This window comes from Lytechinus variegatus, chromosome 1 (genome assembly GCF_018143015.1).
Source record: "Lytechinus variegatus isolate NC3 chromosome 1, Lvar_3.0, whole genome shotgun sequence".
Taxonomy (NCBI): Eukaryota; Metazoa; Echinodermata; class Echinoidea; order Temnopleuroida; family Toxopneustidae; genus Lytechinus; species Lytechinus variegatus.
Window position 1 is genome coordinate 68,574,065 of NC_054740.1, and position 27,734 is coordinate 68,601,798.

Below are 27,734 nucleotides of genomic sequence, written 5' to 3' on the forward strand. Positions count from 1 at the left end.
AAGGAAAAGAAAAGAGAAAAAAGGAAGAGGAGGAAGACAAGTGAATAAAATAAGATGAGAGAAAGACTTGGAAAAAAAAATTTATGTCACCATATAAAATTTTAGCTCGCGCTTCGCGCTCGAATCGCCTGTTAAGTGATTCACATATGTTGTTCAACATATAGCTTAAATATCAAGACTAGAAGTCAATATACAAAATACATTTCTCTTCGGAAATCGATCTTTCATTAATTTGTGTGATTTACAAATTAATTTTTATAAAGTGCTCTGTAAAAATGTCAGTTTTATTTATCAGGTACCTATTATTTTCATGTATTCCATAAAGTTTTCAAAATATCACTTTTCAGGTCTGAATGTCAATACGTATCAGCTAGTGCTTCCATGTTTGCATTTTGATTGGCGGGTTATGTATGTCTTCAATATTGATTATGCTGTATAACAAACTACGTAAAATCCCCTTTTTATGAGTTCATCAAACATTTCGGCTCGCGATTTGCGCTCGTATTAATGGTTAAAAATATATCAACTGACTACTGATGCGTCCTATTCATAATAAAAAAGTTCTTGAAATGTACAGTGTTCGGTCCATAATATCATTAGATTCCGCAACCTCATTATACAGTAATAAACAAGATATCAATTTCATAATTAAATCGTCCCTTTTGTTTAATCTCGCGCTTTGCAAGATGAATAGGAAGATATAATTATAGTCATCATATTCATATGATAACATGTCCTAAGTATGTCACGGTCCTATGTCTTAAACTCAAAGTAATAATGACAGATATAAGTTCTTTATCATGTGTAACTTATAACTCACCTTACAATTTTCCTACAAAGTGTTTGAAATATAAAGTTGAGATTGACCCCCTTCTCAGATTAGTATATCAATTATTTTAATCTCGCGCTTCGCGCTCACTTTTATTTTCATGATAAAAGATGTATTTAGAATGCCTAGATTCTACATCTAAATATGAAACACACGCGCACATGTTAATTCAGTTATCCAGTTTCAGGTCACAATATAAAAATTTTCTGCTCGCCCTTTGTGCTCAAATTATTAATATAGGAAGATCCCCCTTTCTCATCAGTTTCATGATTTACAAAACATGAATAGAGTGTCCGGTTCTAGGTCTTTTGATTGTTGAAATAGGGAACGTTTTCATAGCTAAGTGCAAGCAGTCCTTAAGAGGCACTTTTCGATCAGTTCAAAATGTATACAAGCATTTTCTGCACGCGCTTTGCTCTCGCATTGTTAATGTAGGAAGATCACCTCTTACTCATCATTTTCATGATTTACTAAAGATGAATAGAGTGTCCCGTTCTAGGTCTAAAACTAGAATTTTTCCGCTCGCGCCTTGCGCTCGCATCAACTGTTTAGTTATGTAGCTATCCTGTTCATGATTACAAAAATTGATTAGTCTTCCATTCTTTATGTAGAAATGTAAAAAAAATGCCGCTCGCGCTTCGCGCTCGCATTATTTGATTGTCGAAATATGTAACGTCTTCATGGCTAAGTGCAAGCAGTCCTTAACAAGTAGGGGAAGGCGGGGTAAGTTGTGACAGTTTTTGCTTTTTGCATGTTAGAATTGATATGATTAATAATCTTGTTGAAATAAGTACCTTGCCTTGAAATTTAATTCTTCTGAAATATTTTCCACCTATATATAACTTTCTATCCCCACACTGAAAGTCATCGTGACCTTTGAAAAAAACGATGTCAAATGGCTCAACTTGCCCCATATATGGGGTAAGTTTGAGCCACCTTCTGGGGTAAGTTGAGCCACAAAAACTATGTACAAAATGTATGAGGGGAGAACCAGCATGTTAATTTTTTGTTTAAAGCCTTTTCACTTGCTAATTATCTATAAATACTAACATCCTTTAAAAAGGAAAAGAGCAGTCATGTAAATTTGCTCCTTTCAGCCAGCATTTCAATGGATTTTTATGGTTTGTTTGTTTTTCAAGATACATTACCATAGGAATTACCATGGCTCAACTTGCCCCATGCTGTTTGGCTCAACTTACCCCAGTCCGAACTTAGTGCGATAATTTTGTATCCACACATTTATTATGCATCCATCATATAAAAGACTATGACAAGAATGAAGATCCATACCTGGACTAATAATGTTGTTATCATGTCTTTATTATATTTAAAGACAAATGTGTTTATAAAGCACTTATCTATTTCACACTCTTTTTTACTTTTTTGGCTGAAATTCATGTTTTTCCCTCTAAAAAGCTACTTTTTGTTTCAAAGTTGAAAACAATGTGGTGGGGTTAGGGGTTATGCTATGGGTCATCAATACATGACACCACCACAATGACTGACCTATTCATTATTGACCTGGGGCTGGTGGCTCAACTTGCCCCTATGCTCAACTTACCCCTCCTTCCCATACCTTTTCGATCAGTTCAAATTAAACGTATATAGACATTTTCTGGCTGCACTTTGCACTCGCATTATTAACGTGAGGAATACCCCCAATTACTCATCCTTTTCATAATTTACAAAACATGAATAGTGTCTCGTTCTTAGGTCTAAATCTCAAAATTTTCCGCTCGCGCTTCGTGTTCGCATTATTGTTTAGTTAAATACAAGTGCAAGCAGTCCTTAACAGACACTTTTCGATCAGTTCAAAACGTATACAAGCATTTTCTGCTGGCGCTTTGCGCTCGCATTATTAATGTAGGAAGATCCCCTCTTACTCATCCTTTTCATGATTTATAAAACGTGAATAGAGTGTCCCGTTCTAGGTCTAAAACTTAACAAATTTCCACGTGCGCTTCGCGTTCGCATCACTTGTTTAGTGATATGGCTATCCTGTTCATGATTACAAAAAATGATTACAATTTTCAAGTCTATATTTAGCTCGCGCTTCGCGCTCGCATTATTTGATTGTTGAAATATGTAACGTCTTCATGGCTAACTGCAAGCAGTCTTTAACAGGTAGGCCTACCTTTCCGATCAGTTCAAAACGTGCATGGATCACAAATTTCTGCTCGCGCTTCGCGTTCGTAGTAATTATTGCAGGCACATCTTTTTTTTTCATAATGTTCAAATTTTAGGAAAAAATAAATAATTAAAAAAAAATTCCTCGCACTTCGCGCTCGCATTATAAAATAGGGATTATGATATTATAAATTTATGATGATTTAAAGAATAAAGCTGAGAAGAGAATTATAGGACAACCCCCTTCAAAGAAACAAACAAAAAATCATTTTCGAGTGGCCGATCAGGGAAAATATGGCTGAAAAAAATTCCGCCCCCCTCCCCATATTGTCGAAGGCTGGATCCGCCCCTCGAAGGGGTAAACGAAACATGGATTTCTAGCTCAGAAGTTGAGGGGAAAGTTAGAAGTCAGTATACAGTATGTTATTTCTAATAATGCAACAGGGAAAGTGATGATGACGTCTCTGGTCATGCTGGTGGTGACTCCTTCGTGTTATTACCGGACTCTTCCACTTTCCTTACGGTGTGTTATTGTATTCCTGTATGAAGAGCACACGCTCAGTCCATATTAAGATATATATTGGTATAATTCATAATAAAAATAAGGGTTTGTTAAATATGCAGAAATGTCTGCTAAAATCAAAGTTGGAAGTCTGTTTCTGTCAGGATCTTGTACTTATAATGTAAAAAGATAAAATACAATACATGACGAATATAAGCTATGGATTTTTTTAAATGGGAAACACAGAATTAGGTACATTTTTTACATAACGGAATTCTCTTTTTGTTTATGGTAACTCCTGTAGGAAGTAAACACCAAGCTGGTATATAATCTATTTCCTACGATACATTTTCACATTTGCTTTGCTTCTTCCCACATTTTTTACCTCTTTTTTGTACGCTATGTGGAGAACAGCCTCTGATCACATCCAAGAAAATGATAGATTTCCATGATTTCACAAAGAATTAAGTATGTACGATGGGAGTTCACTTTATTTTTTTCGGGTTGAGGGAGTAATTTTGTTTGTTCATAATGTTTTTTTTTCAATGAAATAACAATCATATAAAAAAATATGTGTCTACAGATCGCACTTACTATTCCAAGTATCATGTGATATTGTATCTTGTATCTACTACAGAGAATAAATTTTATTTGCAATAGAGAAACTAAAATGTTTTGAGAGGAAAAGTAAATGCTTTGCTACTTGGTAACATAATCATTACGGTATAAATGTATTGAGTAATTAAATAGCATGTTATTATTCAAGTGGCTTTATGGTACAAGACTACACTAGCATTATGGGTCAGGAAACTGGCCAGGTATGAATAGTTGAGGACTCGAGATGGTGCTATTGGTTCGCATCTGCTTTAAAGCATTTTAAAGTTCCTACGTATTTCAGATTTTCTTTTGAGGCACCGTGCTATTGAAATAATCCATCGGTGCTCACCAACCCAACCACCTTTGAAAAAACCACTTCTTCTTCCATTGTGTCTTCCGCCTCTCAATGTTTACTATGGCAACGTCACAGCGATGAAGAGCTGCTTTCAAAAACTTCAAAAAACTGATACTCTTCTCTTTATCTTCGGTGTCGTCTGTGTAGTTTTCAAGGAACCACAGCTTATCGCAGTTTGGGGAGAACGTTTCCTTTAGGTCTGCCTTTGTTTCTTTTGACAAGCTGTCAGCATGGGTCACGACAACAAATGCAGAGTAGCCTGTAAATTAAAGAAAGTATTACAGTAGTGCGTAATTATTAAGGCCTCTATGCCGAGGGGGAGGGGGGCGCTCTAATGGTTGGGGATTTGCGAAAACAATTCATAAACTTTTCTGGGGCATTTTAAAGTCGAGTATATGGTGTGGTAATTTTAAAGGTAAAATAATGGTCTCATTTTGCGGCCTACTTTATAAATCCCCCAAATATGAGGTAATTGTTTGGTTTGTTGTATAACTCCATCTATCTGAACTAATAATGGTTGGTTGACCTGGGGAAGGGGATTCACAGAAAATAGATAAAAAAAACTTTCCAATTCAATGTCAATTAACTATCCAATGAACATAACATCTACATAAAAATCGTCCTAATAAAAGTAGAGTTCCCCAAAGATGCACGATGACCTAAAGAAGACACTGCATCCCATATGCCAATCTTTTTTTAAAACAAACTTTCCTTGAATGAAGGAGATGTATTAAATTTTGAAATATATCTTTCACAAAGGGTTTCTTAAAATGGGATGGAGCCTGTAACCTGCATGTAGTAAGCGCAATAGTTTTATTTGTAGGGTAAATGACTGTATTGTATGTCCAAAATACTTTTAACCAAAATTTGTCGTAATATCTGGTCGGTTTGACTTTACCCACTAACTTTGCTACGCAATTAGTCATTTATTGAGAAATCATTATTCTTTGGAGAAGCTGGGCTCGCTCAATTTACCTCTTTTTTGTGTGGGGGTGAGGAGTTTGATCAGGAAATCACAATCAATAAAAAAATGTGCTGCATTATTAAATAGCCTTTGATTCCAGTTAGTCAAATGAATACCTCCATATGGATATCATGGAATGCACCATAATGAACAATAGACTGCCCAAGTAGGGCATTCCAATTTATGCAAGCACCTTTCAAGAATGTAGCTATCCTATCACCGACTTCAGTTTAATAAATCAATGATTTCAGTACCAGTCTTTATGAATTCAATGTAGCTACGTCGGGTAATCCACGACTGTTATGTCAGAGGAAATGACGTTCTTTTGCACATGCGCAGATAGTATGTACGAACTGCATGGTTCCATGACATTTGCTCCTGCGACAATTGCTCCGATGTAAAATCTGCGTGTCAAGCCAAAATGACACATAACCTCCAAAAAATTAATATACCCTAATCCTTATCTGTCATTCTGAATCAAATACTCAATTACAATCCTAACTCTAACCAAAAGCCCTTTGAGATATTAAGACCGGAGCAAATGTAACAGGAGTATAATGTCATGTCACCTTTATTGATACCTACCAAAATACTGGCGAAGTTGTGTTGAGAATTTTTCTAGGAACCTCTCAGCTTCCTGCTTCTTGTTTGCATCACTGTAAAAATTGCAAATAGTAGCTATACGTGTCGTGTTTTATATTAGAGGAGTAAGCTATATACCACAAATAGCTGTTTTTATGGAGGTGTGACATAAAGACTGCTGTTGCTCAAAAAATGACTTTTTCCTTTTATCGATATAATTTCTAATATTCGTGATTGAAAAGCGGTAGAAAAAACTTCCAAAATATGAAAATAGAATGGCTGAAAAACAAAGAAATACAATATATATATATATAAATATTCTAAATTTTCCTAAGTAACGAATTTCAGAAAGGCAATGTTCAAGTAAAATTGTTTAACATACTATAAAGTGTACTAGTATCACAGTAAGCTTGTCGGAAGATATTAAAATGGTACGCTAGGAATCCTAAAAAGTATATCAATAATTTAAGCTCGCGCTTCAAGCTGGATTGCATTAATCGTTAGGAGAAATACGCATTTTCATTAATTTTTTTTTTAGAATATTCGATTTCAGGTTTGAACACATAAATTATCCAAAAATATTGAGCTCGTATTTCGCGTTCGTATCAGTAGATTTTGTGAAAAACCTTTTCTTGTTTGTAAGATGAAAGTTAGGATACTTAAAACTTGAGACTTCAAATCGGAGTACCCTCTAAAAAATAGAAAACAACACAAATCAGCTTTTAGCGGCCGATCGGGGAAAATGTGATTCAAAAGAATTCCCTTTCACTGGCAATGTACTAGTAATTAGGTAAAGTAACTGGAAAGGCGATGAGCTACCCCCCCCCCCCGCCACGTCATGCTCCATCTCACCTATGTCTGTATACAAATACGACGCAGTGAATCTCTTCATCAAGAAGTCGAGTTTGTGTTCCGGCTTCTCTTTCATCACCTGGATATTACACAGAGAATAACATTTACTTTTAAAAAAATGACGAGAGTGTCCCATATCCCCGGAGGGGCCACTTACATTGACGAGTGGATACCATGCGCGACCAAAAAACACGTAAAAAGGATGTTTTTTTCACGATAGGACACGTTACGTACGTAACGTGATAAGGGTGTCAAAAACACAAAAATAATGAAAAAAGGGTATCTATTTCGCTGGGAACATTACGTGTTTAGGGTCGAATTTGCTGGGATGTTAAAACAAAATTAAAATGTTTTATAAAGGATGTCCTTTTTGCCCCAACACTTCGTGCTTAGAGTCCGATTTGCGCGAGGTGTAGAGGTGGGGTCGGGGGGGGGGGGGTCGTACTAAACCAAATAAGGTAAAGCAGACGACCGAATGACCCGTAACAATAAAACATTCCTGTACTTGTTTAGGGGTTCATTTTAGGGAATATTTGCCAAGCTTAAGTGACGTTTTGTTTCCAATTCTTGTTAAGGGTAGGGTTTCACACGCCAATACTTGTTAAGGGGTGCATTTTCAGAATATGGAAATTACGTGTTTAGGGTGCTTTTCGAGACCCCATGGTCGCGCATGGTATCCACTAGTGAATGGAAGTGCCCCCCCGGGCCCATATCAAAGAAAATATTCCCCCGGTGGTTAAAACTAAAATAAATCCACTGTTTGTGACACAAGTACTACTAATGTTTGAGCAATATCGTGTATTTTCGTTGCAAGAAAAACCCGTAGGAGTATTTTTTCAAGTTTTTTTTTTCGTTCTTCAAGTTTCATTCATTATGCACTTGCAAAAAGAAAGCACAAAACGATACAAGAACATGTCATAATAAAACGATACAAGAACAGGTCATAAGACAACGTTATAAGAACCAGAGCAAGGAATAGGAAAACGATTCAAGACGAGGACACCCTTTTACAAAGAGTTGTGATATATCCAATCAATCACAAACTATGGATGGCCAGGAACGTCAACATCAAAAATGCAAGTTTGTTCAAAATATTTTCTCGATATGATATATTCACTGTTCTCTTGAAAATTCAGTGTGATTCACTGTTCACTACGAGTACGAATATTTGTGCAAATTTCTTGCAAAAAAGGGGGAGCAAAGTGACCTAGCTTATCATTGAGGTGCTTTTGCATTTTTTTAAGTGAAATTGTTGGGATTTTTTGCATATTTTTGGTGAATTTTGTGAAAATCTTCAGTAAAAAATGTAAGTTTTCATATTTTTTTTTGGGGGGGAGGAACTGCCCTTCTACGCCCCTCCCCCACTGCGTACGGCCATGTTCTTAAAACAAAGAAAAATGGTACTTCTCTACCTTACTCACATGACTCATGAAACTTAAAGCCCGATTGAATAGGAGTATTTTTTCAAGTTTTTTTTTACGTTTTTCATTCATTATGCACTTGAAAAAGAAAGCAGAACGGCGCTTAATAAAGAAACGGGCGCTCATCGGGCACGAAAAGGTTTTTTTTTCAGGACAACTTAACTGATATGAAGAACAGGCACAAAGGCAAGGGTGCACTCCTTAACACATAAATGTTGCTTCTTAGATGAAAGGGGCAAAAACGTTCGTGGGGGCACTTTTTCTGAGGTAAAGGGGCACTGATACGAGAAAGGGCACCTATAAGAAGGCAAAGGGGCACATGCTAACGGCATAAAACGGGTCCTTCTCGGGTGAAAGGGGCACAAGACATGTTCGTGAGGGGCACATTTTTGGGAAAAAAGTGGCACTCATACGAGAAATGGCATTTGGAAACACCTAAAACGGGTCCATGGAAAGGGGCACAGTAGACTTTCGTGAGGGGGCGATTTTCTTGCGTAAAAAGAGCACTTTTTTCATTGCTTCAAAAAGTGGAGGGGCAATGTGCTCCCCGCCCCTGCTTCGAATGTAAATAGCTTGTACTTACTTATTTCTTTCATATACTTGTCAACGTATGAGAGAGAAAAGTCTCTCATGCCACGATTGTCGAACAGACTGATATAGTCAGTGAGAGGAAGGCAACTTCGAATTATACTATGCCCTCCAGCTGTATCTCCTCTTGCCCCAGTAGGCTGGCTTCGTTCACCTTTACAATCAAGAAATTGATATGGAAGTTGTAGTTAAAATTATCATTGGCGTAAATTAGCTGATGTTACTAGGTCAATCAGTATAGCGTAATGTGCAAAAGGTTAAGGGGCACACAGCATGGCGCGCGTGTAAAAATTTCATGAAAAGAAATGAGCGAGTGAGTACGACAGAGGGGTTATATTCTTATGGTGTGAAATAAATCATTTAATACTAATTGTTTTTTACATAATTATGTTTGAATTGGCCAGTCTTAATGTGACTTACTACAAAAGAACCATTACAGTTGGGTTTCAGGGCCGATTTATATCAATGTGTGAGCAAGCAAAGCGAGTTTATTATTTTCAGGACCTGTGAGAGTGCATGGTATCGTACCCAATCTGGTGAAAAGGTTGCCATTGTAAAAGACTGAAAAACCTTTAAAGCCAATATCAATTCAAGCGATCACAGTGAACGAGCCTTTAAGAAAAAAACGTGAAAATAATCATCCGATTGCCACTCTTTACAAATTATGAAGTACAAATTAAAGAGAAAGATTGAATAAACACAAAAGTTGAGTATACTAAATTAAAAAAAAATCAGATGCATGGCACGAAAAAATATGTAAAAGAAGGAAGTTACGACATTTATCATCTCAGGAAACAAATACATCATTGGCGATATGCAAATCGATGATGTTGCACACTCACTAAATTTATTGTGTTTTTTTGATTTAAAACATAAAATTCCCATTGTTTCCATCAATAATCAAACACAAACTTGGCTTTATTCCTCATGGAAAATACAATTATCTGATCCTGCCTTACGATATTGCTCACCAAAAAGGATGTTACTGTTACATTCCTTAAAATTTGTATTCCCCTTTATTTTATTATTATTATTATATTTTTTGAGGGGGGTTGGGCTCATCACGTCTCTGTGTATCAAAAACAGAATTCATGATTTGAAACTATGAAGTTGTATTAGGTCTATTGCATGGTCTATAGAAACTTGAGGTATCGACCGGACTACAATAATGCCCCCCAAAGTCGGGACACCAATTGTGGTGCCGGAAAAACCCCACTTCGTTAACTTTCCTATTAAACATGGGATGAGGCTCTCGAAGTGTAAAGAAAAGCAATTGGTTTATATCAAATTGAAAACGGGATGGTTTAGTGCAATTTAGACGTAAGACGGGATTATCTATCTCATTCAACATACAATGCACTAGGAGTGATTAAAACATAAACCCTAATTATGTTCCATAAAATTATGAGAAAATATTTCTTATAATTTCTTTTTTTTTCTTTTCCCATTCTGTTTCCTTTTTTTCTCCCCCATTTTTTGGTTTCTTTTTGCCAGCCGATGATTTGGGGGGGGGGCGGGGAGGGCACGTATCTATCTTTTTAGGCGTGTGATTGGTCAACTGGGTTACGTATCTGGCGTATGGATATCTAAATTTCTATAATGCTAATTTTGACCACGATGACCTACCATTATCAGTCCACTTGTATGTTTACACACACGTATCTTGAAGCCAGGTATAGTATCCACTAGTATGTGTAAATGGGGTCATAGACAATTTGATAAGTAGCCGATTTTTTAGAACAAAATAAACCGAACAAACTTCTATCAATTTGTTATACTAAATCTGCAGTTCTACCATATCTACATTTTAACAAAGATGCATTCAAAGAAAATTATTCAAAATTCAATTCTCTCACCGTTGTACGCAAACTCGATGGAATTGATGAAAGTAGACTTGCCCGCTCCCATCTCACCATACAAGCCAATTTTTGCTGTTGCTTTGTCATCACTGCCCGGTATCTTCAAGGTATAGTCCTTGATACTTTTTCGCAGTTCTATTAAACATGTTAAAGTGAACGGTTTAAGTAACTTACAAATGTGTTTATAATAAAGAGCATTGTGGCTATACTATGTTTTTTAACATGGCCCTGGAAAGCAGGGATGTATGGAGTATTATTCATCATAAGCAGCACCCCTGGAAATATGGTAGGTGTAGTAAATAACAAAATAACGTTCTCTTTCTTTTTAGGGGGAAGAGGGCTTGTCAAATTTCTAAGGACCCAAATGGCATTCATTTTCTATTGAATTTGTTTTTGCTTGCCTTTATTCAAACCAGCACCTCCTGTCAAAAGTCAATCACAGAAAATGGTTTTAATGGCATCAGGGCTGCACTTAATACGTGAACATGACAATTAAGTGATGATATTACCACACACAAAAAAAATCTTTGTACTTTCGAAATATTTTTACTTCTTACCATGATAACCGCTCTCTCTGCCTATTTGTTGTTTTTCCGTGTCCAAAATGCATGACATGAAAACTTTGTATTCACATCCTATGCCATGAAACACATTTCACCTTCACTATAGTACACTGAAAATTAAGCCATTACAAATGATGCACACTTTGTAAACTGGTGGCATTTAATAGTGCACCATCACGGTACCCATGGTCCCTGGAATGAAGGGTGCTGAAGCACACCCTCCCAAGATCTTTATGGGCGTACCATGGTGTTGCACCATAGGCAGCATATCTTGGAAATTTAGTTTTGATAAGACAAAATGTATAGAATTGCCCCAATCTTGAAAAAAATTGTATGATTTAAACAAATCTAATTAAAAAAACAAAACAATTGCAACCAAAATTGAATGAAAAATACCCAATCATGAAAATGCGATGAATGACCGATAGATAGGTATTAAAATCAAAAGTATCTTTATTTTCATTCTTGAAGCAGATAATGGGAAGCCATATATAAACTTATTTATTGGCTCGTCGCGCTATGTCTCAAGGAACTTTACACAATTTATTTAAGTAATGATATATCTAAAATGTTATAGTAGCTTATTATTGTACCTTCAATAGTGCGAGTTGTAGCTCCTCTGCAAAGAACAGTTATGATGGCTATGAAAACGATCAGAATGAAGAACCCGAGTACACTAAATATGATGATGAATTGCGTTGGAAACTTCTCTGTTGTTTTGAGGGTGGGTAGAAAGGGATAGACAAAGGGAATAAATGGCTAATGAAAATCTGTGAATAAGCCATTTCGTAATTACAATATGCACATGAGGTGATATTGGTCTTAGACTGGAATATTTTTTTAATCACTGAGATTACTACGAATATTCATAGGTTATCTTAAACCAAATTTTACTTAGATTATAAAGGTGCAGATTAAGAAAGTGTAACCCTTTGAAAGGGATTCATCAATCAAAAGATGGAGTTGCAGAAGGGAACAGAGCACTTGATAAAGAAAAAAGGGCGCTGACCGGGCATGGAAAGAGTGGTTTTAAGAGGATGGTTATCAGATACGAGAATGGCCACCTATAAGAAGAATGCAATGGGGCACTCATTAACACATACAACGGTTTCTTATAAGATGAAAGGGGCATTGAACATCTTTGTAAAGGGCAGTTTGTCTTGGGTGAATTAGAAGGGACACTTTCTAATGCTTCAAAATGTGGGACACTGTACCCCACCCCACCCAAGGATCAACGGCCTGGTAGCAAATGTGAATGATCATCGTAAGATCATACTGTTGAATATCGATTTTAGAAAAAAAGAATACTGGTTTGTACATCCGTGGCATACATGGCATAAGTAAACCCAAGTATACGCCTATATATTTTTAAAATGATCTGTACCTGGATCAAATCGCACCGTAATTGTTGATGACCGCTCTGTACCATTTGTTGCCTCGCCGTTCACCGTGCAAGTGTATGACTGATCCATGTCTGGATGGGCAGTGACGATGATCGTAATCTTCTGCTCCAACGTCCCATCAGAAAGTGTCTTCATCTGGTAAGGTTCTGTATTTGACTGCATCGTATCCACTGAAGACATCCACTGCAGGGTTACGTTCGGTTTGAAGCCGGTTGCCCGACAGGTAAGGTCAAAGGGATGGGTGTTGGGGGTCCTCATGGAACAGAAAGTATGGGATTCGTTTCCAGTTGCTTTGTGGTCACATTGTTCGATTTCGGGAGTTGATACTCGCGCTGCATGGAACAAATAAGAATAAGACTGGATGTACTTCTTCATGAAGATATCACATAATGTCTAATCCTCCCCATTGACCCATTTAATGCTCCCAGGATTTTTAAGGGGGATCTGTTAAATGAATGATATTTCGACGGTCACCAGGGGCGTCGATCCATTTTTCAGATGGGGGGGGGGGGGGCAAAATCATTAACGTTCCAAAGGCGCTCGATCGTACAAAACACCAACCCACACACACACATTATATAAACATACATATATATATATATATATACATTCATGTATATGTATATATATATATATATATAACTCATGAGACACAGACACGTACCTCACCAACAAATTAATGACAGTTTAATGAACGTTTTTGATAAAGAACAAGATATATATCCAAGAAAAGATGATTGCAAATCGAAGCAGGAGTTCTATTGAGGCTTAGAACTGAAAACAGGACATTTACATTCACCTATTTAATCATGAAAAGTATGGGTTATTGTTACAGAAATGATGCGAGCGCGAAGCGCGAGCTGAAAATTTTTATATTCCAATCTAAAAAGCGGACATTTTGAGCACGATTTTAAATAAAGAACGAGTTGTGTGTCTCAATCTCGCTTGCTGAACATTACAATCTTGTTTTTTTTTAATACATATCCGGAATTATTGGGGGGGGGGGCAAAATGATATGTTTGCCACCCCCCAATATTTTCATTGGTGGGGCGATCGCACCCCTGCCCCCCCCCCCAGGATTGACGCCTCTGACGGTCACCCACATGTTTATGAAGATCGCTGAAAGACCAGTGAAAGTCCATAGGATGCCGAAAGGTCATTTGCAACATAAAAGATCTTTGAGTGGCCAATGGTATACTAATGAAAGGCCATTGGAAGATCAGTGTAGGACTAGTCAAAGTTCAGTAAGACAACCAGTCTTTAAAGTTCTTTTAGGTTTTTTCCTTTAAGTTATTCCAAAGAAATCACAAATTACATGTATTGGAGCCATGTCCATGGCCTTCGGTGTCCGTTCTGTGGAATAAGGCTGAGGAACTACGAAGCCTTGGATAAACCATTTCACCCAACAGGAACATCTATCAAGACTTGACATGCAAGATTCCTCATGCTGACCAGGTGTCGGAAACTTCGAGTTGAAGACCGGAGTTCTTCAAGGGTGCTTGCTGTCACCGTTCATCTTCTGGCTCCTAGCCATTGACAAGACTATGAAGATTACCACGACAAGCGAGAGTAACGCTCCGGACACATCTGAACGACCTAGTCTCCGCCAATGATCTGGTATTATCATAATTATTTTCACACAATTACAACCAAATGTTGTAATCGTCTAAATGATACAAACTTACGGGACTGAGAATCAACACGAAGAAAATCGAAGTGATAAATATCAATGCCACGGCTACCTCGCCAGTGATTGTCTGAGACCAATCAGGGATGGGAAATAATGTACTCCTAACTTTGGAAGTGTGGTTGTATCGTGTGGAGAAACGATAGGCAAGCAAAGATAGGTCCTATACATACCGAAAAGCATCTGAACTTCGATTAAGATATGAAGAGTAGCCAAGCTTCGAGTCTTATTCAAAATGCAATGACAACATCCACAATGACAAAACTTGCTCTATGAAACAGAGATGATGAGAAAAGGGGAGAAAGATCCATGGGGTGCATTACAACATTCATTGGCCTAACAAGATTCGGAATTAAGAATCGGAGCGCCACAAGAACCAGTGGCAAATCAGAACTTGTGGAGGAAGCGGGTGGATCGAACACACTCTTAGTAGGCATATATATATTATGATATAGAATTTATCTATTATTATTACCATCATTATTATTAACTTAATAATGAGAAAGTTCATCTTGAAGTTTATCATAATGATTTCGTCTTTTATCACTACTTTTGGTTTATCACCATATGCATTTATCTCGTATTTGAATATGTATTACTATTACTTTTCTGTTGCCACGATACTTTGTTCACCCCCCCCCCCCCCCCCCCCCCCCCCCCCCCGCACGACTTGAATATTCCTTTTTTTTATCAAATCAACTGCGCCTGCGCACAACCTGTATGACGTCAGCTCGAATTCCATGAAAAGTCAGTGACAGACGACATTTGTTTCTCTTGCAATTTTGTCGATTTTTGGCGATTGTTCTATTAATTGGTAAGTCGATATATTTGTGAAGATCGAGTATTATTATTGGTGATTACATTGTGTGGTAATTGTTTAATGATTGTAAATTGAATGACATGTCTGACCAATTTTGTGAATTTCGAGGAGCAAGTTTTAGTGAATATTTTCTCTGTTCTAATACTACGTCACGGTGGTATTCAGTGACGAAATGTCATTCTGAGCACCTTGAAATATTATGAGTATGTTCAATATTTTACTCTTGTATCTATTCATATCTATTGTCGTTTAGTGGAAATTCATATTATGAATGTACATCAATTTTGCTTTAAGATGATCTATTTCATATTCTTATCTTGTAAATACTCTGTATCGAAATTATTGAATATGTGTCAGTTAATTATCTCTTTTCATTTGATTTATTACCGTTACGGCTGGCTTGTTAACATAAACATTGCAGGTTGATACAATTCGCGCAGCCATTGTTTTCTGTTCAAAGCGCACACAAGTTTTGCAGCGCGTATAATATAATTAAGCGTTTTTTATGATTTAATGAAGGAAAACAATGAATGTATTATTACGTCATGACAATTGTTATCCTTATATGGTTACATTATCATATATCTATTATGACGTCAGAGTATTATTGTTGCGTAATCATATATCTATTTTGACACTTATTTAAAGAATTACTTTGATGTCATTTCTCATTTTGTATTCAAGATGTCCACCTTTAATTGATTCTTAATTTGAGTCAGACGAGGAGGAGTTCAGCTTCAATTTAACAGATAGCGTCAGGTAGATTCTGCGTGGGCAGTGTTGTGTGATTTGTAATTCTAAATTTGTTATTTAATAAATGTTGAATCAAATCTGTAATCAAAAATCAGTTTTCTTCGGTCTTTATCATTTCTGGTTTTATCTTTCTCCCCCCAGCTTTCCTTGATTGTATCCATAACCAGGCTAATTATTTGAATGCTCTTATGAATCAGTAGTGTACGTAACATAATTTTGGTGCCGAAACCCGGGAAAGCTGAATGAAAGATCAGATCGGTAACTAATTTTCACAATTCACTAAAAGAGACAAAACTTAACTTTGCCCTAAAATCTGAATCTATACACAACACTGTCCAAAGGATCGTGAGGATGGAGAGTCCAGCGCCACCGTGTCCATCTCTATCGACGCCGGTAATACCAGCGGATCCTCGCAGCCAACCGATGCTGTCACCAGTTACTCCAAGACTTCCAGCTCCAAGGCAGTCTAACCCAGTAACACCTCTCCAGATGGCTGGATTCGATCCCATGCCAGCAGAATTACAAGAACTCAAACATTCTTCCTCGGCCCCATCACACATTGTATGCCATCAAATGAAGCAAGTAACTGTTTTCTCTGGCAAAGGCGGTGTAAAGGTAGAAGATTGGGTTAGAGACATGAAACATGTAATTAGTTCAAAAGGAATTATGTCACATCAAGCCCAATTTAATGAAGTTGTAAGACATACAGGTGGTAGGGCTCGTGATCTTATCTTGAATCTTGAATTGTATCAAGGTGAAGAGTTGTCAGCTAACAGAGCATTTAGAGAATTAATTGATGAGTACGGTGATGACGACATTACGTCTTCGCCAATGTCTGCTTTTTATTCCAGGATACAGCACAGCAATGAATCACCCTCAGAGTACGCAGTTGCATTAGAAGCGAAGTTGAGAGTAGCGAGAGAACGAGGCGAGCAAGCTGCAATGGTGGATGACGATGTCAGAGACAGAATGCTGGCGACCCAATTCATGCATGGACTGAGGAGTCCAGATGTCAAGGCTCGCCTGGCTCCGATGAGACCAAGAGGGATGACTTACAGGGAGCTACGAAAGGAACTCAGAGTGATTGATGCTGAAGAGAAGTATGCAGTGGCACAGTCATTCAGACAAGGAGCCAGTTCGAATGAGGCTCAGGGTAGATTGAACACTAACAAAGAGATCGAGCTCCTGACAAAAGCTGTCGGGGAATTGGCCGCGACACAGAAGCAACAGATGGAACTTTTCCACGAGTCTATGAGAGACCAGCAGATTCGATTATCTTCTCTCGAGAAACACATTAGAGGAGGTTCTGAAGGAAAAGGGAAGAAGTGGAATCGCCAACCTCCAACATGTTATTCATGCGGCCAGATCGGTCACCTGTCTAGATCCTGCCCCAACGCCATCCCGTCAAACTAGGAAAACCCACAGATGGAGGGCAGTCTGTGGGTGTGTTTGAACAGAGAAGCCCAGAAGTTGGAGAAGGTGATTTTCAGAAGTCATTAGTTGGGCCAGTGAATAGAGAGGAGATAGTTATCTCCGGATTGTCTTGTTTGGCTATTCTCGACACAGGTTCGCAAGTGACTACAGTTTCCAAGGACTTCATCAATCATCATCCTTCCCTCAATAAACAGGAGCTCAAACCTGCCAGGATTACGGTAGTAGGAGCCGGTGAACAGAACGTTCCATATGAAGGCGTAGTTCTCATCGATGTTGAGATGTTGGGGACCGTTATAACTTCAGTACCAGCATTGGTCGTACCAACGATTGGACGAGATAAAAACATTTCGTGTCTGTTAGGTACGAATGCACTGCGTGCTACTCGTGATTTAGTGCACAGCAAGTTTGGCAGGGATTTCATGCAAAGTGTAAAATCATCGTCGACTGCCTGTTTCCTAGCCTTTCAGACATTGGGTGGTGATAACCTCGCCCTTGCTGATCAAAATGGAAATATTGGAACGGTAAGATTTGAAGGGAAGAGACCTTTCACCATAAATCCAGGACAGAATGTAGAAGTCAAGGCCAGAGTTCCCAAACATGCCCAAGGTTGCAGCTTTGAGGCCCTAGTGGAAGGCAATAACGAGCTTGATGGACTGAAGATTGATTCTGGGTTTTCTCATATCAAGAATGGGAAAGTCATGCTATTGGTTAGCAACCTATCAACTGAACAGAAGATGATTCACAGACATACACCGCTAGGGAGACTTGAGATAGCAACCCCATTGTCGCACAGGACAAAAGAGGACCCCTGCGAAGACAATGAACGTTCTAATCAAGAGCCCATTGCCAACATCCTTAATCAAGAAATTAAGGACAGTATTCCTGGTTTGGAAGTACCGATGGATAATCTTTCTTCAAATGAGAGACAGATATTAGAAGAATTACTGGCGAGTAATGCAGATGTATTTTCAGTGGGTCCGGAAGACTTTGGATGTACGGATACAATTGTCCATGATATCCCTCTCATCGACCCGACTCCATTTCGTATGCCCTATCGCCGCATCTCGCCATCAGATTTCAGTGATGTCAAGGATCATCTGAAAGAACTACAAGCAGCCGGGATCATCATTCCCAGTAAAAGTCCATTTGCGTCCCCTATCGTTATCGTTAGGAAGAAAGACGGGAAAATTCGCCTCTGTGTGGACTATAGGAAACTGAATACTCGCACTGTTCGGGATGCATTTCCTCTTCCCCGAATTGATGAGTCCCTGGATGCTTTACGAAAAGCCAAATACTTCACCAGTCTTGACTTGATGTCAGGATATCTGCAGGTACAAGTTGCCAAAGAGGATAGGCTTAAAACAGCGTTCACCACCCCCATGGGTCTGTATGAATATACAAGAATGCCTTTTGGACTAATGAACGCACCAGCGACCTTTCAGCGGTTGATGAATACGGTATTTGGGGATATGAATCTCACCGAACTTCTCATATACTTAGACGATGTGATTGTGTTCAGCTCAACACTGGAAGAGCACTTGAATAGACTCCAACGTGTTTTCGCCCGTCTTCGTCTACATGGTTTGAAGCTGAAACCAAGTAAGTGCAATATTCTCAGAACAGAGGTCAAATATCTAGGACATGTGGTCTCGGAGAAGGGTGTATCTACTGACCCAGACAAGACGTCCGCTGTACGAGATTGGCCAGTCCCCAGGACAAAGAAGGATGTTAGGAGTTTCTTGGGATTCACTGGCTACTACAGACGTTTCATCAAGAATTACGCCAAGATTGCTAATCCTCTTTTTGCGCTAATAGGCAAGAAGGCAGGTTCTGGAAGGCACAATGTCGTAGAATGGACTCCAAGTTGCCAAGAAGCATTTAGCACCTTGCAAGAGGCACTAGTGTCAGCTCCAGTTTTGGCATATCCAGATTTCGAGCTGCCATTTATCCTTCAGACGGACGCATCTTTAATTGGACTAGGAGCAGTACTTGCACAAGTACAAGATGGTAAAGAGCGAGTAATCGCCTATGCTAGTAGGAGCTTGTCATCTGGAGAGGCCAGGTATCCGGCCCATAAGCTTGAATTCAGAGCGTTACACTGGGCTGCTACCGTGAAATTTCGAGACTATGTAATCGGAAGGAAGGTTACGGCAATCACAGATAACAACCCACTAACATATGTTCTCGGTAAAGCTCGTCTGGACGCCCATGGTCAACGCTGGGTTAACGATTTGGCACAGTGTAATCTGGACATAGAATACCGGCCAGGGAAGTCCAACGACAACGCCGACAGCTTGTCAAGAATTTCTGCAAAAGAAGTAAGGCGCACCCTGGACTTCACTACCACTGACCATGACATTTGTGGAGGAGAGGAAATTCCTTTCAAAGTGACTGAGAATCACAACATAAATGCTACACAAGAACAGTATCAGCAGAATGAGTGTGAAAGCACAGTGCTACAAGGAATAACTTCGGCAGAGATTTCTCAGTTCCAGAAGGAAGATTACGTCACAAACCGCGTCATTGAGCTAAAAGAAAGTGGCAGCAAGCCTGGATCACGTCAGATCAAAAAAGAAAAGGTTCCTGTTAGAATGCTACTCCGAAGATGGAATAAACTAGAGATTTATAAAGGAATACTGTGGTACAGAAGAGATGACGATCACACACTGGTAGTCCTTCCAAAGGGAATGAGGAAAGCAGCCCTTCAAAAGGCACACCAAGACATGGGTCACCTTGGAGTAGAGAGGACTTTTGCTCTGATGCAAGACAGATACTTTTGTCCTGGAATGAAATCCCGTGTACTAGAATACATCCGACGATGTAAACGTTGCACAGTAAGGAAGACTAGAGAGTCCAAGTCCAGAGCACCTTTAACCCCAATTAAGAGCTCACGACCGCTCGAATTAGTCTGTCTTGACTTTCTGAGCCTGGAGTCGTCAGGGGGAGGAATAGAGAACGTTCTCGTGGTAACTGATCATTTCACTCGGCATGCTCAGGCTTTCCCGACGAGAGATCAGACAGCTCTGACTGTGGCAAAGACCCTATGGAAACGTTACATTGTACATTACGGGATACCAGAACGAATCCACAGTGATCAGGGGAGGTGTTTCGAATCCTCAGTAATCAAAGAGCTTTGTCTTTTATTCAAGGTGGAGAAAACGAGAACTTCCCCCTTACCACCCACAAGGTAATGGAATGACGGAGAGGTTCAATGCTACACTCCTAAACATGCTTGGAACGTTACAGCCCCCCGAGAAGAAAAACTGGAAGGACTACGTAGAAACTATGACATTTGCATACAATTCAACGAAGCATTCTGCCACAGGTTTCTCACCTTTTGCCCTTATGTTTGGACGGGAACCTCGAATCCCCCTTGATCTCATCGCTGGGGAAGATGACAGGGAAGACGACGTTGAAGAAAGTGATGGTCTTGTGTCCTCTTACATTGATCATCTGAGGAAGACTTTGCAAGAATCACATCGCATTGCAAAAGAACAAGCCGATGTTACAAGTACCAAAATGAAGGAATTCTATGACAGAACGGCCAAAGAGTCACCATTTGTAGAAGGAGACAAAGTACTGGTAGCTAACAAGGCTATAGTTGGTCGTCAAAAACTAGCTGACAAGTGGCTTGAAAACCCCCACACGGTCGTAAGACGAATGTCCGGTCAGGATGTCTATGTCATCAGAAATATGTCAGGCAAAGAAAGGACTGTTCATAGAAATTTGTTGACAGCATGTACATTCTCTGATACTGACGAAGACGATGACATTGAAAACATACCTAGCGAAGAGAGGAATACCAATTTCCAAAATGAGTCTCGCCGCTCGACGCGGACAAAACGAGCACCGCGGCGTTACATACCCATGTAGATTAGATTACTTGATTATTGTTGAGGACAACAATATTTCTAAACCTGGGTGAATGTTATGATAAAGAATTTATCTATTATTATTACCATCATTATTATTAACTTAATAATGAGAAAGTTCATCTTGAAGTTTATCATAATGATTTCGTCTTTTATTACTACTTTTGGTTTATTACCATATGCATTTATCTCGTATTTGAATATGTATTACTTTTCTGTTGCCACGATACTTTGTTTACACCCTCACCCCCCCCCCCCCCCCCCCCCCCCCCCCCCCCGCACGACTGGAATATTCCTTTTTTTTATCAAATCAACTGCGCCTGCGCACAACCTGTATGACGTCAGCTCGAATTCCATGAAAAGTCAGTGACAGACGACATTTGTTTCTCTTGCAATTTTGTCGATTTTTGGCGATTGTTCTATTAATTGGTAAGTCGATATATTTGTGAAGATCGAGTATTATTATTGGTGATTACATTGTGTGGTAATTGTTTAATGATTGTAAATTGAATGACATGTCTGACCAATTTTGTGAATTTCGAGGAGCAAGTTTTAGTGAATATTTTCTCTGTTCTAATACTACGTCACGGTGGTATTCAGTGACGAAATGTCATTCTGAGCACCTTGAAATATTATGAGTATGTTCAATATTTTACTCTTGTATCTATTCATATCTATTGTCGTTTAGTGGAAATTCATATTATGAATGTACATCAATTTTGCTTTAAGATGATCTATTTCATATTCTTATCTTGTAAATACTCTGTATCGAAATTATTGAATATGTGTCAGTTAATTATCTCTTTTCATTTGATTTATTACCGTTACGGCTGGCTTGTTAACATAAACATTGCAGGTTGATACAATTCGCGCAGCCATTGTTTTCTGTTCAAAGCGCACACAAGTTTTGCAGCGCGTATAATATAATTAAGCGTTTTTTATGATTTAATGAAGGAAAACAATGAATGTATTATTACGTCATGACAATTGTTATCCTTATATGGTTACATTATCATATATCTATTATGACGTCAGAGTATTATTGTTGCGTAATCATATATCTATTTTGACACTTATTTAAAGAATTACTTTGATGTCATTTCTCATTTTGTATTCAAGATGTCCACCTTTAATTGATTCTTAATTTGAGTCAGACGAGGAGGAGTTCAGCTTCAATTTAACAGATAGCGTCAGGTAATTAATTAGAAAACTATTTTGTTTATGATGCTTATGTAAACACACAATTTTACGAATCATATTCTTGTACAAAATATTTATTATTTCATTTATCTTTTATGAAGAAATCTGTTTAAGGATAATGTTACTGTTTCTTCGATTGTAAATGAAGTTACTGTATTCCATGGAGTGATTAATTTATTTCATTCTTTACATTTATTTACATTCAACAGGTAGATTCTGCGTGGGCAGTGTTGTGTGATTTGTAATTCTAAATTTGTTATTTAATAAATGTTGAATCAATTCTGTAATCAAAAATCAGTTTTCTTCGGTCTTTATCATTTCTGGTTTTATCTTTCTCCCCCAGCTTTCCTTGATTGTATCCATAACCAGGCTAATTATTTGAATGCTCTTATGAATCAGTAGTGTACGTAACATATATATAACATAATGATGGAATATTCAATGCTTAATGAAAATACAAAACAATTCAAGCAAATTGATGCTTTGTAAATGGATATTGAAAGTATCATAAAAACTATGGCAAAGATAATGAAAATCTTAAGAAATCTCCTGATCAGCAAGATAGTGATCTTGCTGATCAGCAGACTTCTTCTTAAGGTTTTTATTATCTTTGCCATAATATTTAAATGATACTTCCAAAATCCATTGTGGATGTAGGCGAGGGTATAGCATACATCTAAGTGTTGGGGTGCTTTACTTGCATTCTGGTTTATTCATCAACGTTTTATTAAACATTCCAGCAAGAATTTATATTTTGATAATTGGAAAAAAAATCTTCATTCTTACCGTACACGATCAGTGTCTGGTATTTTAACAGACTCCTGTCTGATTCGAACTCAACTTGACAAAGGTATCTCCCTTCATCCGCTACTCGAAGGTCACTGATGGACAGAGAAAAATCTTCATTCAAAGTGAACCGTTCCTCCAAGCTATTCAGTTGCTTTTTAAAATAGGATGCCTTGGTTGAGTCTTCCTCTTCAGCCTTGGTTGGGTCTTTCTCTTTAGACCAGTACAACGCAACTATTACATCTTGATGAGTAAAGTTACAAGGTAGTCGTACATCATCATGCCCAAGCCAGCCAGTTATGTTCTCTTCAGGAACCTCACCTGCAAGACCCAAGGATGGCAAAGGTATGTACATAATTATAGTTGCTGCTATCTCGCAATATTGTTATCATCATTACCATCAATTATTATTATTTCTGTATTTCTATACTATTATCTTCGACACTATTTTCTTCATCAGAATTATAACAATAAACTATTACTCAGGCATTTATTTTGCTTATACAGTGCGTATCAAAAAAAAGTTTACACTTTGAAAAAGCTCTGGGAATTAAAAAATATACAACATGTGGGTAATTTTATCACATATAATCTTGGGTTTGAGTCTCATCTATCCAATGAAAGTAAAAGTTTTGACAGAATGTTACGCTGGAGTGAGCACTGTCCATTTTTGTAAAGCTCGCAGAAATCTGTTTGCGCAGAAATGCTCGTTTTCGCGCAGTGTCAAGGGGAAAGGGCGAAATCAAACTTACCCTGCAACACATTTTTCCTACATTTCCCTTGCACTTTTAGTCAATTAAGATAAAACAGATCCTTTTAAGCATTCTTAAACAAATTTGCTACCCAGATTGAAATTTCAACACTTAGTAAGCACAACTTTTACCTTTTTTGTGCCAGCTGGATCTGAGGACATAACTGACTCTAAACAAAAGTTTACATCAGACATCTCTCTCAGACAGCACTTTTTCACTAAGTTTTTGTTATTTAAAGTGGGTTGACATTTAATTGTTCATTTAATACTTGTTTCTCCACACTTTTCCCAAGTTTGACAATGATTAACAAAATGAAAATCAAGCCTAATTCATTTTATGTAAATCACAGCTCAGTGTAATTCAAATGTCGTCTTGATGGCCTTGGTGTGTGGGGGAGTGGGGCGCAATGCACTCTTCGAAGTGTATTGGGCAAAGAAACAAGTTAAAAGAGGTCAAAGATATCTTCAAATCAATTTTACTTGCTAAATTCTACGTGTTCTTCATGATAAAGGTTTACTTTTATTCGCATAGCTATTTCAAAGTTCTGCGCAAATCATTTTTAACTAATTTTTCAAAAGTAAGTGGTGCTCACTCAAGCGGAAATATTTTTCGATAGTTATATCGTCATTTGCTTAAATGAATCTGTACCAATGGTAAAATGTGGAAAAATCTTCAGGATATTACAAATTTATAATTTTACAGGATTTTTTCAAAGTGTAAACTTTTTTTTGATACGCACTGTATAGTTCGCCACTGCATTTGTATTTCACTACTTTGTCTTATCCTTAAATTGTATTCATGTCTATATCTTGTTATCACACTGCTATAAATTTGTCACATTACAATGTATTTTAATGTTATACTACGATTATGTTTATATATTGTAAATTTATTTTGTCTTTGCAATAAATGCAGAAACTCAGGCAATTTGTTTTATACTTGCTATTTTCGTTATTATTATTATCATTTTTATTATTATTATTATCTCTAACACTATTTCAATCATCAGAACAATCAATAATCAATAGTGAATTTTATTTCATTATTTTTAGTAGTAGCATTAATTAGTAATATTGTTGTGATTTTAATTATTATTATTATCTTCGTTATTATCAGTCCAAACAAAATTGCTATGAAAACGTAACTGGGATACCTGTCCTTTTTGCAATTAATATGGCATTTTCTCTTTGCTTCACTTAATCTTTATTTTTATAACACCTAACTTGGTTCCAATACGATTGCATTCTGTAAGAAAATTGAAAGGCTAAATGACATCAAATATTTCAGAAATTTCTTTTTAAATTTAACAATTTTTAAGAGTTGAATCAAACACATGATTCATACACGTACTATTCATATAAGATACATAAAATATTTAAAGTGAGATAGTCCGTTTTCAGCCAAGATAGGACATACAGTGGTATTCTGCCAATTACAATATGATTCCAAAGTATTTCTTGAAGCATATTTATCAAATGGAATTCGTTAACATACGACTGTCTGACGATCAATAAAAAGGTTAGAAGTTATTCTTCATAGTTGTTTATATGAAATGACTACTGTTTATGATAATCATAATCACAATCGTTATTCTTATACAAAGCCTTGTTATCATATTATTTCAACAACAAAAACACAACAAACCAGTATAATCATTATCATAATCATCCTCATCACCATCATCATTTTGACTATTAATATTAGCTTTAATTCTTTATCACTCATTATTAAAATCATTATTTTCAATGTTGTTGAAGTTTTTACTATAACTAATGATGTTATTATATCGTAGCTATGATTATAGGATGATTGTGAGATAGCTAAGTTGATATTTTGCACTCCATGGGCACGGTGGGTTTGGGATGCGTAACGCATGAAGTTACACATATACCGATGCCTCGGAGATGATTGAAAGCCGTTGGTCCTCTGGTGGCTGCGACAAATCCCACCAATATCTGAATTGCGTTGTCTCTTTTAAATACTTTTTAAAAGTTTTTTTTGTTTTTCACCATCATCACCAACGTCACCACCTTCATATCTATCATCATCACCACCCTCATCAAGAAATCTTCATCATCATCACCACCACACAACCATCATCATCACCACCACCACCATCAGCATCGCCAGCATTATCATCACCATCACCACCATCACCATTATCATCATCATTATCATCATCATCACTATTTTCATCACCATCGTCAATACAAAAAATATTATTTTATAATACTTCCTATAAGTCCCAATAAAGAAGAAAACATGTATTTTTCGATAAATGGGGTTAATCCAAATATAATTTTTCAAGACGCATTTACTAAAAAGAATACAAAACCGTAATATACTTGTATGTGCGCACATGACACAATTACATTCATTCACATTCATGTTTGTTTTGCCAGCCAACGAACTTACATTTACACGTTGCTAGGGTACACAACACCAATAGTACTGGTAGATAGATGTGGAGAGAAGTTAACATCGAATCCGCCATTTTAGTGTTAATTCCAATAATATTAAAATCAGGTTCTCTTCATGGAATGATGCCAGTGATAAAACGAATCATAAATATGGCGTCTGACGTATAAACTGCTCCAGTATTTGAACATGGATTGCGTGTAAGTTCGCCAAGGGCATATCAAAAAGCAAAGTTCATTAACAACAACAGTGGGGAATCCCCATTCCCCACGTGATTCGTCTCCTGACAATGAAACAGACTAGACGGCGGGAAACAGACGGTTGTTCGAATCACAGACATCTACTACCCCACACGAAGAGTAAACAAAATTTTGATCCACAGACATTCACATTATCATGAAAAATTATATAAACGTTACAAACCGCAATTCTTTGGTTTAAAATACATTTAGTTATTATAACTTAGAAATGAAGCCAACTGGATTCAGATACAGTTTTGACATTAGGATGTGCCACAGGTACCGGGGGGGGGGGGGGATAGTCAAATGCATCGCTGTACACATGCGAATGCACGACCAAAATATTACTCTTTACCATTTTATAACAAATTATTTTGTAAATGACCAATAGGATTACAAAATGCCTCAAAGAATTCCTTTTTAGGCCCCCATTCAACAGAGGGGGACATTTGAAAGACCAAAAATTGTCTAGGTCTTACAACTCCAAGATCACTGGAATTTGTTATCTCTGTGGAATGGCTCAGAAAGATCCATCAAAGAACTCGTAAATACTGATTGATAATTGTTGTCATACAGGACTTAGACAAGTCCTATAGATATCTTTTGAAAGTATTTCAGAGATCTTTTATGCAACAAGTAGTCTTTCACAATTCTTTCAATGGATTTTTGTTTGTGTTTCAATGATCCTTCACAGATCTTTGTCTAATAAGTCTTGCAGTGATATCTGTAAATATCTTGAGAGACTGTCGAAATATCGCGGAAAGACTAAAAAAACTTTGAAAGTTCATCGAAAGACCGCTGGAAGGCTGCCGAAAGACTGTTTTGAACAGTTTCAAAAGTTTTGGGACTCACGAGGACCGTGACCGTGACCATTGAAAGATCCATCAGGAATCTGAGATCCGTCGGAGATCTATGAAAGTTCGTTGGAGGATCCTTGGAAGATCAAGCAAGTTTCATGGTCTAACAGCAGTCTTAATGGCATGCATGAATGACATGTATTAATTTTTTAATTGAAGTTTTCTTTAAATTGCAATTTTCATTCAAAATTAGGGTTTGTAATGTATGAACACTATCAAAAAGTACAGCAGCTTATATAAGACCATGAAATCATGGTCATGAAAAATAGTCATT

At 37.5% G+C, this 27,734-nt stretch overlaps 1 protein-coding gene across 1 annotated transcript; it reads right to left on the bottom strand.

Moving 5' to 3' along the window:
• Positions 1-4,395: 4,395 nt before the first annotated feature.
• On the bottom strand, positions 4,396-27,382 carry LOC121420984. Its single transcript, XM_041615552.1, has 9 exons — positions 26,362-27,382; positions 23,195-23,515; positions 12,624-12,974; positions 11,833-11,949; positions 10,674-10,811; positions 8,813-8,971; positions 6,809-6,887; positions 5,960-6,030; positions 4,396-4,669 (listed from the first exon to the last, which is right to left on the bottom strand). The coding sequence occupies exons 1-9, from the start codon at positions 26,438-26,440 to the stop codon at positions 4,401-4,403; spliced, it is 1,584 nt and encodes a 527-aa protein (XP_041471486.1). The 5' UTR covers positions 26,441-27,382; the 3' UTR covers positions 4,396-4,400.
• Positions 27,383-27,734: the final 352 nt, after the last annotated feature.